Source organism: Triticum dicoccoides, chromosome 7A, assembly GCF_002162155.2.
Source record: "Triticum dicoccoides isolate Atlit2015 ecotype Zavitan chromosome 7A, WEW_v2.0, whole genome shotgun sequence".
NCBI lineage: Eukaryota > Viridiplantae > Streptophyta > Magnoliopsida > Poales > Poaceae > Triticum > Triticum dicoccoides.
The window spans coordinates 306,114,470-306,135,283 of record NC_041392.1 but is presented as its reverse complement, the minus strand read 5'-3'; the positions used below and the strand labels follow the sequence as shown (position 1 = coordinate 306,135,283).

At 51.2% G+C, this 20,814-nt stretch overlaps 2 protein-coding genes across 5 annotated transcripts; both read left to right on the top strand.

Annotated features, from left to right (window-relative positions):
- Window positions 1-2,519, top strand: LOC119328815 (vesicle-associated membrane protein 727-like). 4 transcript variants are annotated; one of them, XM_037601807.1, is made up of 7 exons: window positions 14-127; window positions 225-252; window positions 340-586; window positions 698-899; window positions 994-1,114; window positions 1,939-2,001; window positions 2,102-2,245. In XM_037601807.1, exons 3-7 carry the CDS (start codon window positions 388-390, stop codon window positions 2,243-2,245), a joined length of 729 nt encoding a protein of 242 aa, XP_037457704.1. In that variant the 5' UTR covers window positions 14-127; window positions 225-252; window positions 340-387. The 4 variants fall into 4 exon arrangements, with proteins under 4 accessions (XP_037457703.1, XP_037457704.1, XP_037457705.1 ...); XM_037601806.1 differs by lacking the exon at window positions 225-252 and having other exon boundaries at window positions 1-127; XM_037601808.1 differs by having other exon boundaries at window positions 98-252.
- A 2,131-nt stretch (window positions 2,520-4,650) lies between these two features.
- LOC119333469 lies at window positions 4,651-13,995 on the top strand. The gene is made up of 2 exons (XM_037606348.1): window positions 4,651-4,792; window positions 13,490-13,995. The coding sequence occupies exons 1-2, from the start codon at window positions 4,651-4,653 to the stop codon at window positions 13,993-13,995; spliced, it is 648 nt and encodes a 215-aa protein (XP_037462245.1).
- The last annotated feature ends 6,819 nt before the right edge of the window (window positions 13,996-20,814 follow it).

Below are 20,814 nucleotides of genomic sequence, written 5' to 3'. Positions count from 1 at the left end.
ACTAAGGCAACGCAACAAGACGGAATAGACCCGCAACCGCTGCGCCCTCTTCCGGTCGATTCACGTTCACTGCGAGGGGGAGGAGGAGGAGGACGGCCAACCCCTGCGCTAGACGAGCCTCTACAAGGTACTCCCCTACCCCGCCTCGAAGCTCCCTGTCCGCCTTCACTTCGAGTTTGATCCTCCACCCCGAGATCTGATCCGATTCATAAATCCTGTGTTAGTATTCCCCATCAATCTGGGTCAATCGAGGTTAGTTTCTGGGTGCCACGCGGTACCAAATTATACGATTCCTGTTTCGTGCCAATCTTTGTGCTGATTAGTGCTGTTGGGAATTAGGGCTTCTGCGGTGGCTAATTTCGGGAGGTAGAAGAGGGAGGAGGAGCCATGAACGGTGGTAGCAAGCAAACGCTGATATACAGCTTCGTGGCCAAGGGCTCCGTGGTGCTGGCCGAGCACACGGCCTTCTCCGGCAACTTCAGCACCATCGCCGTGCAGTGCCTCCAGAAGCTGCCCTCCAACAGCACCAGGTCCACCTACTCCTGCGATGGCCACACCTTCAACTTCCTCGTTGACCGTGGTTTTGGTATGCTCACGAATCCCTCTTTTGTTCACTGCATCTGCAAGCCTGCTTGTGAAAAGCATGTGCGGTGTCAGTGTCGCTCGAACCTGTTGAGTTGACTTCGGATGTGTGTAGTGTTTCTTGTGGTGGCCGAAGAGGCGTTGGGAAGGAGCGTGCCGTTTGTGTTCCTAGAGAGGGTTAGGGAAGACTTCATGCAGAGGTATGGGTCCAGTATCGATGAGGAGGGACAACACCCGCTTGCTGATGATGCGGATGAGGACGATTTCCTGTTTGAGGACCGGTTTAGCATCGCCTACAATCTTGACCGGGAATTCGGGTATGGAATTGTTTGCTTGTTGGGTTATATATACTTTGGTGTTCTCATTACCATGGAAGTGCTTCTTATTATTTTCTCTCTGTCCTGAGTTCAGGCCAAGGTTGAAGGATCACATGCAGTATTGTATTAATCATCCAGAGGAAATTAGCAAGCTCTCTAAGGTGAAATCACATCTTTCAGAGGTTAAAGGGATCATGATGGACAACATCGAGAAGGTATGCATTTAAACCAACATGTTCTATCCGGAGCGATGGTCTGTTGCACACACTTCCCTGTTGGGAAATTTAGTCTCAGTTATCTCAAATTTCTAAATCTATTACACTGTACACTGGAATTTTAATCTGTACTGTTTAAGTGGAATATAAAGCTAACTAGGGACTATCACATGTTCTTTTATGTACAGTTTGCTGTACAAGGGTGTGATATAAACGTGCTGTTTTTATATTTTAGCATTTTTAAGTACATGGGTCTCATAAAAGTAACATGCGCTTTTGTGCAGAAACTATGTCTTACAGTAATACTTCATTAATATTACTGTGAGCTGGAGTTGATGCACTTTCAAATGAAAATAAGTACTCTTAAAATAGGCAGTGATAGGTGGTGATGAGATTTAGTACAATATGAACAGTAATTATTGGATCTTGTCCTCTATTTTATTTGAAGATATACCGTTTCCTGGCAAGGGATTATATACAATCGATGTTCCTCTGACAAAGTTACGCTGTGTTCTTTAATCTATCCATTGATTTTATGCCTTTCTTTGAGGTTTCTTAATATTTATTTCATATATATCTTCACTCTGCCCGTAAGGCAAGCAAACTGCAATGTCCTGGGGCATATATTATTATGGGTGGATGTGCAAAGATCCAAGTCTAGTGCCCTGTTCAGTTACCGTTTTGCAAGAGATCAAGCAATGCAAAGCGGAAAATAGCCACAACTTCATATCATCTAACTGAAATCATCAATTCAACAGTTCTTTTTCATGCTTCATATATTTCATGTCATTGACTTTACTTTGACTGTGCTGGACATTCCTTAGATATTAGATCGTGGCGAGAAGATTGAACTTTTGGTGGGCAAGACCGAAACCTTACAGTCGCAGGTATGGATATAACAAGCCTTGTGTACATGTATCCTCTTGTTTAAAATCCTATATGTGTAAGCAACTTTGACTGAGGATTGCATTGTTAAATTTACTTCAGGCCGACAGCTTCCATAGGCATGGCAGAGAGCTCAGGCGCAAGATGTGGCTTCAGAACCTGAGGTTTAAGCTGATGGTCTGTGGTGGCATCGCATTTTTGATCCTCATCCTCTGGCTAATGGTTTGCAGGGGCTTCAAGTGCTAGAGAGTTCAGGGTCTTCATTTGCCCTTTTTTCCTTGTCATTTGATGTTCTGTTTACCGTGTCATGTGCATATAATGACCACCAAATTATGCTTTCGCTATGTTCCGAACACAGTTATGTGGTGTGAGACCCTTAATTCCTCATAGACCATCCTTATGTTCCATAAGACCATAGGGATCTGGAGTACTTGTGTAAGCTTTATGAGAGAGGGGGACGTCACTCGATTATATGTACATTCTGAAATACAAGCTTATTGCCTGGACCTTGCTTTGCTCAGATCCTCTTGACGACGATCCATGTTGCACCTAGCGCCAAAGATATATCACGGTGGTGTATTTGGGATTTCTTATTTATATTATGAGTATAACTTGGAGAAGTCGAGCGCCTATCAGCAATTTTCTGCAGGATACCTCCGGTTATATGCATGCTGTCTACCTACCATATCTCTAGGAATACTAATGGCATTGCCCATAGTTGTGCTCATCAGGTTCTCAATTCAAAAACAGAACCTGTTTTCTACTGTACTTATTATACTCATGGCAACAGTTCTTGCCCCTTTCTGCAATCTCCTCGCCTTTCAGCTGCAGGATTTTGTAATTCATGCTGTATTCTGCTTATGAGTTGAATGAAACTTTGGCGCTTGATGGCACCTTCCTTGTGTTCATTTTTTTAATGAGTATATGCATCGCGGTATCGAGGGAGCTGACCCTTACTCCCAAAAAGAAAGTGAAAGTGAACAGAGGGGGGACTCCACCGTGTCTTATATAGGGGATGAGAGACTCGAACCCTCGCTGGTGACATCAACCTTTGTGAAGAACACCAGTCCAGGACTTGAGTGCTGGTGGGCAGTGAGTGCACCCGCGTTGCTAGCCACCCGAGCGACGGTCAGTTCTCATGAGACATCCAATTGGTCATAGGATGGTTGTACGATCTAGTTCACGCGTCTAAGCTTTGTCCGTCGTGTGATCACATGAACATTTTATCTTTCTTCCCTTATTCCAAAATGTTATTGAAGATAAAAAGTGCCCACTACAGCGGAGTTCCACATGTGCCCACCCACGCTTTCCCCTCGCGCGCCCGCGCCGGCCGCGACGGCCGGGTCGTGCTGCGGTAGCTTCAACGCTTCCTGGTTCATGCCCCTGCCGCCGCCGCCCATCGGAGCCCCGGCTGGTGCTCCGGCCCGGCCCGCGCCGCCGCGGGCTCTGCCGGCTCCCCCGACCTCGGCGCTTTCAGATCTCGATCCGCCGCCCGCGGTCATGGCCTCATCAGTGGTTCTACCCAAGTGGAGCTCGTCCCCGACTCGCAGCCTGCTGTGGTGCCTCCGGGCCGCACCCTGGCTGGGTCCGTGCGCGCCGCTTCTGCCGCGGGCACCTCGCATTTTCAAATCGAGCCTCACCTTAACCGCGGGGTATACCTGGCCAAACCTCGGGCCGGGCCGGGCTTTGGGCCGGGCCTAGCCAAGCCCGAGCCCGGCCCGGCAGGGCCATCGGGCCTAGTTTTTGGGCCCAAGCCCGGCCCGAACATGCAAAAGCCCGCCGGGTCTCGGACCTCGGGCCGGGCCCCTTCAAAAAACTGCAAAAATGATGGGCCCGGGCCCGGCCCGGCCAGGCCACCGGGCTCAAAATCTAGGCCCGAGCCCGGCCCGGGAGCAGCGTCGGGTCGGGCCGGGCTGCCCATGGCCAGGTCTACCGCGGGGAGACGGGGTAGCTGGCCTGCCTCCTCCCGTCCTGCTGTGGCCGCGCCTTCAATGCCGGCAGCTAGGACGTGCGCGGGGCGCGAGGTCGAGGCGACTGGCGAGGAGACCGGCGGCTGGCAGCTCGTCGTGTCACGTAATGGTCCGCGCCGCCCGGCTTTCGCCGCTCCGGCATTCAAGCCGCCTCCCATCCCCCGTTGGCTCTTGGGCAGATGTTGTCGGTGCATCGCCCGCGGACACAGAGCTTCGACTTGCCGCGAGCCCATCCGCTGCTCTCGCTGCCTTCTTAATGGGCACATGTCGCGTGGTTGCAAGAACCAGTGGAAGTCGCTCAGCTTCATTGACGACCCAGTAGTACCACCACCACCTCTGCCTCGCCCTGCCGCTGCTTCAGGTCTGGCAGTGCCGCGTCCTGGTCGTGGCTGGGAGGTTCCTCGTCCGCTTCCGCAGGCTGCTGCTCCTCGGACAGCCATGCCATGCCTCGGAGACGCCTCTGTCAGGCCGGAGGTGGACTACGTCGTCGTCCCCGCAACTCCCGACATGCAGGCGGAGTCTGCCTTGCTCTCCGCCAATGCCACTGTGGCATGGCTGGAGGGCGCGCGACAGGACGTCCCGTGCAGGCAGGTCGCCACGGAGCTGGCCTTGGCTCTGGGCGCGCGCCCGGCCGACGTCGAGGTGGTCAAGCACTATCCGGAGCAGTTCTTCATCCGGTTCATGCACCAACACCATTGCGCCGACGCTGTGTCCCGCGGCAACCTCCCCGGCGCCGGCTACCGCATCTACGTGCACGAGTGGAGGCTTGAGGCGCACGCCGAAAATGAAGACATGCTCCACCACGTCCGCCTGTGCATGGAGGGTGAGGGAGTCCTGGATTAAGGGGTGTCCGGATAGCCGGACTATAACCTTTGGCCGGACTCTTGGACTATGAAGATACAAGATTGAAGACTTCGTCCCGTGTTCGGATGGGACTTTCCTTGGCGTGGAAGGCAAGCTTGGCAATACGGATATGTAGATCTCCTCCCATTGTAACCGACTCTGTGTAACCCTAACCCTCTCCGGTGTCTATATAAACCGGAGGGTTTTAATCCATAGGACGAACGACAATCATACCATAGGCTAGCTTCTAGGGTTTAGCCTCTTTGATCTCGTGGTAGATCTACTCTTGTACTACCCATATCATCAATATTAATCAAGCAGGAGTAGGGTTTTACCTCCATCGAGAGGGCCCGAACCTGGGTAAAAACATTGTGTCCCTTGTCTCCTGTTACCATCTGCCTAGACGCACAGTTTGGGACCCCCTACCCGAGATCCGCTGGTTTTGACACCGACATTGGTGCTTTCATTGAGAGTTCCTCTGTGTCGTCACCTTTAGGCCCGATGGCTCCTCCGATCATCAACAACGATGCGGTCCAGGGTGAGACCTTTCTCCCCGGACAGATCTTCGTGTTCGGCAGCTTTGCACTGCGGGCTAATTTGCTTGGCCATCTGGAGCAGATTGAAAGCTACGCCCCTGACTGTCAGGTCAGATTTGGAAGTTTGAACTACACGACTGACATCCGCGGAGACTTGATCTTCGATGGATCCGAGCCACAACCAAGCGCGCCGCACTGTCACGATGGGCATGACTTAGCTCTACCGCCGAACAGTGCCCTGGAGGCCGCGCCCGCAACAGCTCCGACCCTTAGCTCGGAGCCAACTGCGCCGATCGAGGGTGGGTGGCTAGACACCGCCTCGGGGGTTGCAGTCTCAACGGCGATCGAGCCAAACACCAGCTTTATCCTCTGCGAAGCCCGTGACTCCAAGGTGCCGGACCCTGCTCCGGACTCCGAACCCTCCACGCCCTTGCCAATCGAATCCGATTGGGCGCCGGAATTCACCGCCGCAGATATCTTTCAGCACTCGCCCTTCGGCGACATTCTGAATTCACTAAGGTCTCTCTCTTTGTCAGGAGAGCCCTGGCCAGATTATGGCCAACATGATTGGGATGCGGACAACAAAGAAATTCGACGCCCACCCACCACCCACTTCGTAGCCACTGTCGAGGATTTAACCGACATGCTTGACTTCGACTCCGAAGACATCGACGACATGGACGACGATGTAGGAGGCAAACAGGAACCAACGCCCCCAGGGCACTGGACAACCACCCCATCCTACGATGTATACATGGTGGACACACCCAAAGGAAACGACGAGGACGAACGGGAGGACGCAACGAAGGGTCATTCCTCCAAAAAGCAGTCAAAGCGACGGCGTAAGCGCCGCTCCAAGCCCCGCCTCGACAGAGACATCGGTCATACAGACCCAGCCACAGAGCAGGGTGAGCCGGCGAATGATGAACATGGCATCGAGCAACCGTCCGAACAAGGCAACTTGGATAAACAAACCGCACAACCCGTCCCCGGCGAAGATAACAGTCCGGACGACCTCACGCCGGACAAGTTCCTGGAGCAGAAGAACCTCCACAAAAGGCTCGTCGCCACTACGCGTAGCCTGAAAAATCAGAAGCGGAAGCTCAAAACTGCGGAAGATGCACTCAGAATCAGGTGGAGCAAATTACTCAACACCGCAGACAAATACGGAGACAGTCGCCACACAAAAAGCTACCCGAAGCAAAAGCTCCTGCCTGAATTTGATGAGGAGGCCTTAGAACCTCCGCAATCAACAAATAAGGAAGCCACCCGGTCGGATAAACGACCCCATGGCCAATATAGAGCGGTAAGAGGCGCTGCACACAAGCCAGCACACGACCCACTCAAGGATTCGCATCAAAAAGATGGGCCAGCCAGATCTATCTACGGGCCAAGAAAGCAACCTTTAGTAAGCAATGCAACACAACAAACATCCAAACACTACGGCACACCCAAATACAGGGGTGCCGCACACCCCCTATGTTTCACCGATGAGGTGCTGGACAATGAATTTCCAGCGGGATTCAAGCCTATAAACATAGAGGCGTACGACGGAACGACAGACCCTGGAGTCTGGATTGAGGACTATATCCTCCATATCCATATGGCCAGAGGAGACGACCTCCACGCCATAAAATACTTACCCCTCAAGCTCAAAGGGCCAGCCCGGCATTGGCTTAAAGGCCTTCCCAAAAACACCATTGGAAGTTGGGAAGATCCCGAGGATGCTTTTCGGGCAAATTTTCAAGGGACCTATGTCCGGCCTCCGGATGCAGACGATTTAAGTCATATAACTCAACAGCCCGGAGAGTCAGCCCGGAAACTCTGGGACAGATTTCTTACTAAAAAGAACCAGATAGTCGACTGTCCGGACGCCGAAGCCTTAGCAGCTTTGAAACACAGCGTTCGAGATGAATGGCTCGCCAGACACCTCGGCCAAGAAAAGCCAAGAACAATGGCCGCATTAACAAGCCTCATGACCCGCTTTTGCCCGGGAGAGGACAGCTGGTTGGCAAGATGCAGCACCAGCGACCTAAGTACATCCGAAGTCAGGGACGGTAACGGGAAACCGCGTCGCAGCAAGGACCAGCGCCGGAATAAGGGAAACAACCCGAAGAGCACGGCAGTTAACACCGGATTCAAAAGCTCTCGGTAGGGTCAGAAAAAGCTGCCCCTCAAGGATAACAGGGGCGAGCTATCTAGCCTAAACAAAATCTTGGACAAAATATGTCAAATCCACAGCACTCCCGGGAAGCCTGCAAACCATACCCACAGAGAATGTTGGGTCTTCAAGCAATCCGGCAAACTCAACACCGAACACAAGGGGCTCAATACACCAAGTGAGGACGATGACGAACCCCACAAGCAGAGCACCGGGAAACAAAATAATTTCCCACAAGAAGTCGAAACAGTAAACTTACTTCACGTGACAAAAGGGAAAAACAAAGTGGCGCCTATAGAGATATGCGCCATGCGGCCTATCACAAAGGAGTCTCGCCACTGGTTGTTAAAACCAATCACCTTCGACCATCAGGATTACTCCGGAAGTATCCGGAACGCAGGTTGGACCGCCTTGGTATTAGATCCGATAATCGACGGATTCCACTTTACACAAGTCCTGATGGACGGCGGCAGTGGTCTAAACCTGCTATATCAGGACACAGTCCGCAAAATGGGGATGGACCCAACAAAAATTCGCCATAGCAACACTTCCTTTAAAGGAGTAACGCCAGGCCCGGATGCCCATTGCATGGGTTCTCTCTTGCTAGAAGTAATGTTCGGTTCCCCCGATAACTTCCATCGCGAAAAGCTAACCCTCCACATCGCCCCATTTTCAAGTGTCTATCAAGCACTACTGGGACGCGAAGTTTTTGCCCGCTTTAACGCAATACCGCATTTTGCATCTCTCACGCTTAAGATGCCCGACCCACGAGGCATCATCTCACTAAAGGGAAACATTGAATGTTCCTCGCGCGCAGAAGACTATACGACTTCCTTGACAGCCACACATTAAAACAGCTTCACCAACAAAAGCATCTAACAGGTCATTAAGACCACGGACACGGCTAGGCGAGTCCGGAGCAAACTTATAATTGATAAAGGTTTTTGTAGCCGTACACCCCTATACAAGGGGCTCCGCATATGTAAAATAAGCGACAATAAGGCTCAATTTTCCCCATCTTGAATTATACTTTGTTTACTTAGTACAACATATATTTTGCACAGCTATTCTTCTTTCAACTAAGTTCCTCTCTTTTACAGATGAACACCGTGCTACACCCGTCCAGGACACGGCGCAACGGAGACACAGGCGCAGACGTGCAGCAAGGACCCGTCCCAAGGATTCTCTTTAGATTAAGACCCTGCGTAAACCTTTTTCACTGTCTCTTGTTGATGCACATCCCCCGGATTCACAATATAACCGAGGAGGAGGCTGGCGTCTTGGCATGTGGCCACGTCAGAATTTCGCACGTACCTGGACACCAGGGGCTTATTATCATGGGCACTGCTCAACCCATTTTTATAAAGACCGAATACCTTAGGGAGTGTTCGGCGTCGCGAGTTTGGCCTTATATGCATCAGCTCCGAATCATGTCTTTGGTCAAATGTTGGGTTTTCCCGGCTCCTGTGTTTTGCTGCCTTACGTTCCGCTCTATCGGCTAAGGCGGCACCAGGAGAACTACTGCGATTGTGCCCCAGTTCAGCCAGGCGAGCACCTCAGTAGAGAAAGCCGAAAACTGACTGTCATGATATAGCGTGAGACTGGTCAACCACTTGATGACCTATCGGAGTCTTCGGGATTCCTCCACATTAACGAAGGGCCGTTTCCCGGCCATGCACACACGTGCCCCGAGTTCGGGCGAGCGCGGCGCCACCAGGGGCTATACAGTAGCCCCCCTGTCAAACTCCTATGGCTAAGTGAAAGTGATAAAGCATTATAGTACGATTTCCTAGTTTGCTGCGCTATCACCTCCTTCATGGACCAAGATGTTGGATCAAGTGTGAGAATGCGCCTTCTGCGAACACCCCTGTATTATATGCGTGGGGGCTGAAGCCGACGACTGCCATCTTTCAGATTATATACACATATACCTCAACGGCCGCACATGAGGCATTATAATACTTGCAGGCACAAGTATAAAAAGCTTCTACAATTCATCAAAATATTGTTTTACAATAATACACGTTATTCGAACATAATATCATTCGAGCACCGCGTCTCTATTAAACGAGCGCCTTGCAGAACTTCCTGAAAATAGTGCTCAGCAGGTATTCGGCCTTCGTCCGAATCTTGGGATGCAACAGTGGCGGCCTCCATCTTCGCCCAGTATGTCTTGACACGGGCAAAGGCCATCCGCGCACCCTCTATGCATGCTGACCTCTTCATCGCATTGATATGCGGCACGGCACCAAGGGACTGCTACACCAAGCTAAAATAACTGTTCGGCTTTGGCCTTTCCAGCCACAGATGATTAACGACATCCTTCATGGCGAGTCCGGACAACCTATTCAGTTCGGCCCATTCGGCCAAACGATCGGTCAACGGAAGCAGACGCCCCGGATTGTTGAATTGTGACCAGAAGAGCTTCTCCACTTTGCTATCTTTCTGATCTCGGAAATGTTCGGCCGCATCAGCGGCACTCACAGCTAAATCCAGATATGTGTCCGCCGAACTCCACATCCGGTCCAACGGAGCGTATTTAGGATCTCCGAACTTCATCCACAGCATAAAGGGCTTTCCAGCCGCGATATCTCCGGCCTAACGCAGCTCCTCCATCGCTCTCATCGCAGAACGAGCATCCTTGGCCGCTGTAGTGGCCTTCTCCAGGTCTGTTCGCTCCGCCTGATCTTCTTTTTCAAGAAGCTTGCAGCGTTTAGCATCGTTCTTTAACTTCACAGCCATTTCGGACATTTCCTTCTTGCTTCGGTAGTGAGCAGCCTGTTTGGCTTTCAGCTCTTCAATTGCCTTTACGGCAGCCGCATCACTTCTCCTGGCTTGCTCCTTGGCTCGGGCAAGTTCCGCCCGAAGGTTCTCCATGGCAGCGGCCCCATCTGCATCAAGCGCACACGCTGTAAGATACTGGCATCAAGCTCCTCTTACCAGGTGTCTCCGAAGAAATTACATACCTTGTGCCTCGTCAAGCCGCTTGTTGACAAGCGCGATGTCGACATCTGCCACGTCAAGTTGCCGCGTTAGCTCGGCAAATTCATCAGTCCGGCTGGCCACCGGACACTTCGCACCTACATAGGAAGGCGGCAAAATTACACTTGGGACTATGATCCTCTGCGTGCTGTCGTCTTCGACAACTCACAGAGTCTCAGGGGCTACTATCTACACAGGGCGCATCTTATATGCGGAACTATCAAAAGGTACATCACCTCGCATACCTCAAAACATGTAAGTAAACTCTTGACGGCCTCGTGCAACCCGCTTTCAGTGGACGAAATCCTTTCAATTACCGTACCCATCAACGTACGGTGTTCCTCTGAGATAGACGCTCGCCCTCACAGATCCTTCAGTTCATCCAACCGAGCACCAGGCGGTGCCGGACTCGTTCGATGGCCTTTTTCAAAGACCGGACATGGATGGCCTTGGGGGGCCATATGACTGCCTTCCGGCCCTGCCGGATTCGGAGAAACCCTCCGCGACGATACCTCAGGATCGCCCGCCTCGTAAGGCGGTACGGAAGGGGAGGCGTTCCGCTCTCCATCATCTCCGGAAGAAGATCCCCCGAAGATGAGCTCTGCTGAGAAGGGCTGAGATCCGAACTACAAGGTAAAATTTCGGTTATTTTCCTCAGAAATAAAACAAGGATTTCTCTCATTTTAAACCTCCCCTCTCTACTTACGGCTCGGTGGAGGGCTGATCCCCTTGAGGGCATAGTACGGCCGAGGCATCCCCCAACACAGGACCCTCTGGCGAAGATTTCTTCCCCCGCTTTGAGACCATGGACTCCGGGTCTTCAGAGGCAGTCTTCTTCCTCCCCTGAGTAGAGGAATTTTCGATTCCTCCTTTCCAAACAGCCTCCTTCGGGGATGCAGCAGCTTCTTTGCCCCCCCCTTCACTTCCTTCCGAAGGCACGATCTCCAGCATCCTGGTTAACACAGGATCCGGCGAGGTCTTGGGAAGGGGGGCCGGACACCTGATTAACTTCGCCTTCGCTACCCACTCCTGTTTCAAAGACACCTCTTTTAAGGGTGATGTTGTGATAAATGAACGGATGGTGTGTCCAGGAACATGGCTACTTACTTGAGTATTCGGACGATTGCAACTCAGACCCGCGTCCTGCGTAGAATCTGGACACACTACTTGTAGTCCGAAGAACAATTTGTACATCTCCACAGGCGTCATGCCAAGAAAATGTTGGAGAACTCGTGGTCCCTCCGGGTTGAACTCCCACAGGCGGAGGGGGCGACGTTTGCAGGGCAGAACTCGACGAATTAACATAACCTGTGTCACCACGACCAGACTGATGTCTCTTTCTAGGAGATCTCGGATGCGGCCCTGCAATAGGGGCACGTCCTTTGCCGACCCCCAGTCTAGCCCCTTATTGACCCATGACGCCAGTCGTGGCGGGGGACCCGAGCGGAAAGCAGGCAGCGCCACCCACTTGGTGCTCCTGGGAGCTGTGATATAAAACCACTCTTGTTGCCATAAGCTGAACTCCTCTTGAAAAGAGCCCTCGGGCCATGGAGCATCAGCATTCTTGCTTATAACAGCGCCTCCGCACTCCGTGTGCTGTCCCTCAATCATCTTCGGCTCTACTTTAAAGGTCTTAAGCCACAGTCCGAAGTGAGGAGTAATACGGAGGAAGGCTTCGCACACGACAATGAATGATGAGATGTGAAGGATGGACTCCGGGGCTAAGTCGTGAAATTCCAGCCCATAATAAAACATGAGCCCCCTCACGAAGGGATCCATCGCGAAGCCTAGCCCTTGGAGGAAGTGAGACACGAACACCACACTCTCACCAGGCTTGGGAGTAGGAATAACCTGCCCGTGAGCAGACAGCCTATGCAAGATTTCGCCGGTCAAAAACCTGGCCTCTCTCAGCTTTAGCACGTCTTCCTCCGTGATGGAAGAAGGCGTCCATCGGCCTGGAAGGTCGGAGCCGGACATCGTCGAAGGTCCGAAGCGCCTGAAATCTGGGGCCTTGGGTGTTGGAACTCGAGGCGAAGGGCGAATTCGATTGAGATCAAAAGAAAGGAGTAAGGCCTTGGTCTCTTTATAAGAGGTTGAATACCAAGAGCCCTCCCCGTGACCGTTTGGGACTCGCCTTTGATCGAGGAGACACACCAACGGGAACGATTGGGTTACCCACGTCCGTATTGATGAGAATCCCATAAATAAAGGGGACACGATCTCTGCTTCGACAAGACGTGCCAAGGAAACCGCCTCGCAAAACACGCTGAGGTGGGACAGTAAAAACAGTTCAAATAAAGGCTTGGCTGTGGCGTGATGACACGCTACGGAATACGTCAGCAGATTAGACTTGTGTAAATATTATTCTCTCTATGGCAGTACGTGGAACTTATTTTGCAGAGTCGGACACTATCCTTGTGTTCAAAATCTTCTATGAAGTATACGGAGGAGGAACCCGCCTTGCAATGCCGAAGACAATCTGCGTGCCGGACTCATCGTCATTGAAGCCTGGTTCAGGGGCTACTGAGGGAGTCCTGGATTAAGGGGTGTCAGGATAGCCGGACTATAACCTTTGGCCGGACTCTTGGACTATGAAGATACAAGATTGAAGACTTCGTCCCGTGTCCGGATGGGACTTTCCTTGGCGTGGAAGGCAAGCTTGGCAATACGGATATGTAGATCTCCTCCCATTGTAACCGACTCTGTGTAACCCTAACCCTCTCCGGTGTCTATATAAACCAGAGGGTTTTAATCCATAGGACGAACGACAATCATACCATAGGCTAGCTTCTAGGGTTTAGCCTCTTTGATCTCGTGGTAGATCTACTCTTGTACTACCCATATCATCAATATTAATCAAGCAGGAGTAGGGTTTTACCTCCATCTAGAGGGCCCGAACCTGGGTAAAAACATTGTGTCCCTTGTCTCCTGTTACCATCTGCCTAGACACACAGTTCGGGACCCCCTACCCGAGATCCGCCGGTTTTGACACCGACAGAGGGTGTTCCTCTGCACGGGTGGAACGAGTACATCGCCACCTTCCTCATCGGTCGCGGCTGCTCAGTCGACTACATCGAGCCGCGCTCTCGACGCAAAGAAGACACAAGGGATTTGGCGCTCTGGGCATGGACGGCTGATCCTAGCGCTATCCCGAAGGTGAAGTGGCTCACTCTTCTGGCTCGTGGGCACCGTCGCCGTGGACGGCGAGGGCTTCGTCACCGCGTCCTCATCCATCTTGATCTCCACGAGGACCACTCCAAGGCAGCCGGCGACGACGACAACCCTCCACCCCCAGATGTCCACGAGTTCACCTCGTACCGGCGTGTCATCGACGGCACCATCGCCCCTAGGGACCGGCGTGCTGAGCAGGGGCGAGCCGAACGTTGCCCAGACAGGCGTGACGACGACGAAGGTGACCGAGATGGCCGCCGTGGGCGTCCTGGAGACCGCTCGCGCGAGGGATGGGGTGCCATGCTGCGACGCTCTCTCTCCCGCAACACGTGAGAGCACCAGCGGGATGCGCGCACCAGGGACCGTTCTGGTGGGCGGCGGCGCGCTGACAGCCTGCTACCTATTGAGCACTGCGTTGGTTTTCCCCGAAGAGGAAGGGATGATGCAGCAAAGTAGCGTAAGTATTTCCCTCAGTTTTTGAGAACCAAGGTATCAATCCAGTAGGAGGCTACGCGCGAGTCCCTCGTATCTGCACAAAACAAATAAATCCTCGCAACCAACGCGAATAGGGGTTGTCAATCCCTACACGGCCACTTACGAGAGTGAGATCTGATAGATATGATAAGATAATATTTTTGGTATTTTTTGTGATAAAGATGCAAAGTAAAATAAAGGCAAAGTAAAGAGCAAAGGAAATAACTAAGTAGTAGGAGATTAATATGATAAAGATTGACCGGGGGCCATAAGTTTCACTAGTGGCTTCTCTCGAGAGCATAAGTATTCTACGGTGGGTGAACAAATTACTGTTGAGCAATTGATAGAATTGAGCATAGTTATGAGAATATCTAGGTATGATCATGTATATAGGCATCATGTGCAAGACAAGTAGACCGACTCCTGCCTGCATCTACTACTATTACTCCACTCATCGACCGCTATCCAGCATGCATCTAGAGTATTAAGTTAAAAACAGAGTAACACCTTAAGCAAGATGACATGATGTAGAGGGATAAACTTATGCAATATGATGAAAACCCCATCTTGTTATCCTCGATGGCAACAATACAATACGTGCCTTGCTGCCCCTACTGTCACTGGGAAAGGACACCGCAAGATTGAACCCAAAGCTAAGCACTTCTCCCATTGCAAGAAAGATCAATCTAGTAGGCCAAACCAAACTGATAATTCAAAGAGACTTGCAAAGATAACCAATCATACATAAAAGAATTCAGAGAAGATTCAAATATTGTTCATAGATAGACTTGATCATAAACCCACAATTCATCGGTCTCAACAAACACATCAAAAAAGAAGATTACATCGAATAGTTCTCCACAAGAGTGGACATCGAATAGTTCTCCACAAGAGTGGGGGAGAACATTGTATTGAGATCCAAAAAGAGAGAAGAATCCATCTAGCTAATAACTATGGACCCGAAGGTCTGAGGTAAACTACTCACACTTCATCGGAGGGGCTATGGTGTTGATGTAGAAGCCCTCCGTGATCAATGCCCCCTCCGGCGAAGCTCCAGAACAGGCCCCAAGATGGGACCTCGTGGATACAGAAAGTTGCGGTGGTGGAATTAGGTTTTTGGCTCCGCATCTGATCGTTTGGGGGTACGTAGGTATATATAGGAGGAAGGAGTACGTCGGTGGAGCAACAGGGGGCCCACGAGGGTGGAGGGCGCGCCTTGGGGGGTAGGCGCGCCCCTACCTTGTGGCCTCCCCTTTTATGTCTTGACGTAGGGTCCAAGTCTCCCGGGTCTTGTTTGTTGAGAAAATCACGTTCCCAGAGGTTTCATTCCGTTTGGACTTCGTTTGATATTCCTTTTTCTTCGAAACCCTAAAATAGGCAAAAAACAGCAATTCTGGGCTGGGCCTCCGGTTAATAGGTTAGTCCTAAAAATAATATAAAAATGGATAATAAAGCCCAATAATGTCCAAAATAGTAGATAATATAGCATGGAGTAATAAAAAATTATAGATATGTTGGAGACGTATCACAACCCTGCAGCGGCCCTCGCGCGCGGCAACGCCCCCTGTAGATGACGCTGCCTTTCGCCTGCGTGGTTCAGGCTCGGGCAGCGGCGAGTCAGAGCGCGCCCTCGAGCTGTTGCCTTCCCTGGTGGCTGGTGCTCGCGGTCGCAGCCCCTTGCGCTCGGCCTCTCCCCGCTCTGCCAGGCGCCGATCAGCGGAGAGCATCACCCCCCAGGTGTCCCCCCCCCGCTCTCTCCTACAACAGTCCTGCCGGTAAGTTCGAGGTCAAAGTGTGCTGAAGATAAGAGCTCTCCCATGCTCCTCAGCAAGCCCAGCCTATCCCTGCTCGAGCTCTGCTCACCCGTGACGCTGCTTCGGCCCCTGTCATCGCCTGCCAGAACTCCTGGCTTCGAGTCCTCCCCCACTCCACCACTGGTTGCTGACGGCCGTTGCGCCGCACGCCTTCTGTGTCGCGTGGCCATAGCCTACAGGGCGCCGGAGCTACGCTGGCGCCCATCTTCGAGGCTCGGCAGATGGGCATCCTTGCCTCGCCTGCATCATCTCCGCCTAGGGCACCCATAGTTCACCGTAATACGCTTGCCGGTGTTAAAATCTCCATGAGAGGCGGCCTTTCGCTGCAACGGATTAGGCGCTCCGGCGACAAGAAGGCTGCTGCTCCAGCAGCCAAGGAGGCGGAAAAGCTCGTGTGTCGCAGTCTCGGGATCATCAGGGACGAGGAAGATGTCACAGTGGACACGCTGGACAAGTTCACAGCCAAGTTCAAGGACCAGCTAGCTCCAGAAGTGATTATGGCCATGAGGGAGTTCTTCCATCTTCATGATGCTGCTGACAACAGCGTCGAGGACGCCTTGATCGACCATGGTGGTGAGGGTGCCACGGAGCTTGTGGCCGACCAGGACGGGGCCCTGGGCTCATAGCCGACGGAAGCCCAAGTTGTCAACTACGTTGTTGGGAGTTCCTAGTTGCTATGTTAGACCAGCTTTCCATTAGGCCCAGGGTGGCTTCTTTAGTTTTTGCTTTCCTTTGCGTGAGTTGTATCAGAGGCACCAGATTGCGTAGTTGGTTGGGTTGTATGTGGCAGTTTCATCAACGCCTTGCCGTTCAATGTGTTTGTCTTAGTTCTCCATGATGTCACAACCCGTCAACACTTTAAGCTGGAATGTCCGCGGGCTAAATTGCCCTGCAAGAAGGGCAACAGTCATTGCTACAATCACTGCCTCCTTGTGTCAGCTCGCCTACTTACAGGAGACAAAGCTCGACAATGTGGACAAGTTTGTGGCTGCCTTCCTTGGGGGCAACAGACTAAAAAAATCGCCCAGCACCCAGCGAACGGGACTAGAGGAGGGATACTCTTACTTTGGGATGATAGTGTGGTCGATGTCTCCGGGGTAACAACCTCTACTTATTGCCTCTCGGCCATGGTTCGGATTTACGCAACTGACGTGTGCTTCTCTCTCACCTCCGTCTACGGGCCCACCGATCACTCGTGCAAAGATGCGTTCTTCACCGAGCTTGTCGCCCACAAGCCTTCGCCGGGTGTGCCATGGCTTGCTCTTGGGAACTTCAATCAAATTTACCGGGCTAGAGACAAAAACAAGAGAAATGTGAATCTGAGTAGGATCAACCGGTTTCGTTCTACGCTGCAATCTTGCGAGCTCAAGGAAATCCACCTCCAAAATAGGCGCTTCACCTGGAGTAATGAGAGGGAGAATCCGACCCTCTGCAAGCTAGACTCCTTCTTTTGCAATGTGGTTTGGGATGCAACATTCAACACACATGTGCTTCATGCCTTGTCGTCTTCGCTCTTCGATCATTACCCCCTACTACTGGCGGATGACAAGGGTCCTAGGAGGCCATGGTCTTTCAAATTTGAGAATTTCTGGGTATCCTTGCGCGGCTTCAACGAAGTGGTTCAAAAGGCTTGGGACGAGTGGGTGGACCACACAGAGCCTTATCAAGTCCTTCATCATAAGCTAAAGAAAACATCGCTTCGTCTCATGGAGTGGAGCAGGAGGTTGTTATCCAGGGCAAAGGTCTAGTTTCACGCGGCTCTTCTTGTGATTCTCCGCCTTGACATTGCTCAAGAGGTGAGGCCCCTCTCCCCCGAGGAGCGAGACCTCCGCTCTAGGCTCAAGCGGAGGGTGATTATTTTGGCGGTGCTTGAGAGGGCTAGGAAGAGCCAAAGCGCCAGGATTACAAATTTGGAAGAGGGTGATGCAAACACAAAATTCTTCCACTGCCGCATAAATGCACGAAGACAGAAAAATCACATCCATCGGATCAAGCACGAGCATGGTTGGGTAACCGAGCACGAGGAAAAGGAGGAGATCATTCATGGCCACTTCTCTGAGGTCATGGGTATAGGGGGTTCGAGCAACATGGATTTTAACTGGGAGGAGCTTGGCACCGAGCCCCATGCTTTGCATGACCTTGCTGATACAATCACCGAGGAGGAGGTTTGGGCGGCCATAAAGGATATGCCTTGTGATAAGGCGCCCGGTCCAGATGGCTTCACGGGCACTTTTTTTAAAAAAGTGTTGGGGAGTTATCAAGCATGATATTATGAGGGTTATCCAACGCTTCGATTCCCCACACACCTCCAACCTGCAATGGCTCAACTCCGCCAATGTTGTTCTCTTACCCAAAAAGGAGGGTGCGGAAGGCATTTCTGACTATAGGCCAATTAGCCTCATCCATGCCATCGCCAAAATCATTGCTAAGATTTTATCGCTTCGGTTAGCCCCCCACATGGACGACCTCATCTCCAACGCCCAAAGTGCATTCATCAAAAGGAGAAGCATTCACGACAACTTCATGTACGTTCGGAATTTTGCGAGGCGGCTTCACAAGAGCAAGACCCCCGCCCTTCTTTTCAAACTTGACATTAAAAAGGCTTTTGACTCGGTCAAGTGGGGTTATATCCTTGACCTTCTACAATGGCTGGGGTTCCCCCCCAAATTTCGGGATTGGATTGCCGCGCTTCTATCCTCATAATCCTCGCACATCATGCTTAACGGATTGCCCGACCCCCTATCAGCCCAGTCAAGAGGGATATTGACAACATCACCTCGATCATGAGATGCTTTGGAGAGGTGACGGGTCTTCACACAAACTTCCAGAAAAGCTCGGTTGTGCCTATCTGATGCAATCATCTTAATCTCGAGCACATTCTTGAAAGCGTGACGGCAGCTCGGGCATCTTTCCCCATGAAATATCTTGGTCTACCGCTCTCTGTGTGGCAACTCAAGAGGGTGGATTTCTAATATCTTTAAGACAAGACAGCCGACAAATTGGTCACTTGGGAAGGTCAGGATATCACCGCCATCGGCCGCACGGCCCTCGTCAAGTTGGTCATTTCATCTCAAGCGGTGTTCTCCATCACACCACTAATTGTTCCGTCAAGCACTCTTGATAGCCTTAACAAGCTTGAGAGGGCCTTCCTTTGGTCCGACACGGACAAGACGACCGGGGCCAAGTGCAAGATAAATTGGGAAACGGTTTGTCGACTAAAGGAGCATGGGGGTTTAGGAGTGCTCAACACCGACAAATTTGCTCGTGCTCTACGTGTTCGATGACTTTGGTATGAATGGAAGGAACCTCACAAGTCATGGGTGGGTCTTGGCAACCCTTGCACCGAAGACGACCGCGAGTTCTTCTATGCCTCTACTACTATCATCATTGGGGATGGTGCCAAAACGCCTTTTTGTGATTCCCCTTGGCTTCTTGGTCGCAAGCCAAAGGATATTGCACCGCTTATCTTTGATGCTTCGAGGAGAAAAAAATGGAGGGTGTGTGAGGCCCTCAATGGGAATGCATGGATCCTCAAGATCAAGCATGACACCATAATCTCCATCGACCACATCCGGGAATTTTTCACCTTATGGATGCTTGTGCATGTTTTCCACCTTAACGAGCAGATCGAAGATGATATTGTTTGGAAGCACTCCAATGATGGGATCTACACAGCGTCCACAACGTACAAAGCTCAATTTCTTGGCGTGGCTCTATCCCCCATGGATCCCATGGTTTGGAAAGTATGGGCACCTCCAAAAAGTGAAGTTTTTGCTTGGTTGGCATTACAAAATAGGATTTGGACCGCATAACGGTTGGAAAAGCGTGGTTGGGCAAACTGTGGACTTTGCCAGCTATGCAAAAGAGAACAAGAAACGGGTGCACATCTTTTCTTCAAGTGCCACTACACGCTTAGGCTTTGGAGATCAATCATTCAGAAGCTTGGTCTTGCTCACATGGACACCTCCAATTAGCACCTTGCAGACTCCGTCAATGAATGGTGGGATAAGAGAATCGACAATCATAACCCCAACAAACAAGCCATGGCCTCCCTCACTATGCTTGTGTCTTGGACTATTTGGAACAAACGAAATGCTCGGGTGTTTCGACACAAGTGTGCGCTGCCGCCCATTCTCCTTAACATCATCCTAGAGGAGGCCAAGCTTTTGGTTACCGCGGGTGCTAAAAAGTTAGGGATAATTATTTTGCGTGAGTAATTGTCATGCCGTGTATGTGGGTCACCTGTAACACTCTAAACTCTCTTCTTATTTAATGGATGAGGCAAATCTTATGCCTCTGTTTTGAATTTTTTTTATTGATTAAGTGTTGGTTGGATTAGTTGATTTGATGAAGAGGTCGTCATTGATGTGAGATACCTACAGGAGGGGGAGATGGTGGTGATCGACTTCACGCAATCACTCGTCACCGGGTGGAGATTGGAGCTTGCATTTTGTCGATTCGAGTGAAGTATTAGGAGTTCGGTTGTTGGGCGACCACTGATTGCATCCTTCGTGGGGCCTACTCCAGTTTTGAATGATGACATGATGATGGCGTGGCTAGTAATAGAGCATTTCCCACCAAGGGATCGAAGAGGGGGGGGGGAGGTGGGTTCCAATAACGTCGACATATTTTTGCGCTGATCCATGACAATAATCGTGCCTTCAATCATATTTTGATATTGATGACAATATACTTATAGGGGACTAGTAACATTTGTGTTAGTAAATTTACGCCGTCGAGACTAGTAACTTGTGTAGATCATAGGCCAATCGATGACAACAGCCATGCCTTTTATCATATCTTGATACTGATGAGAATATACTCATAGGACAATAATAACGTGTACTAAGTAAATGTACACTGT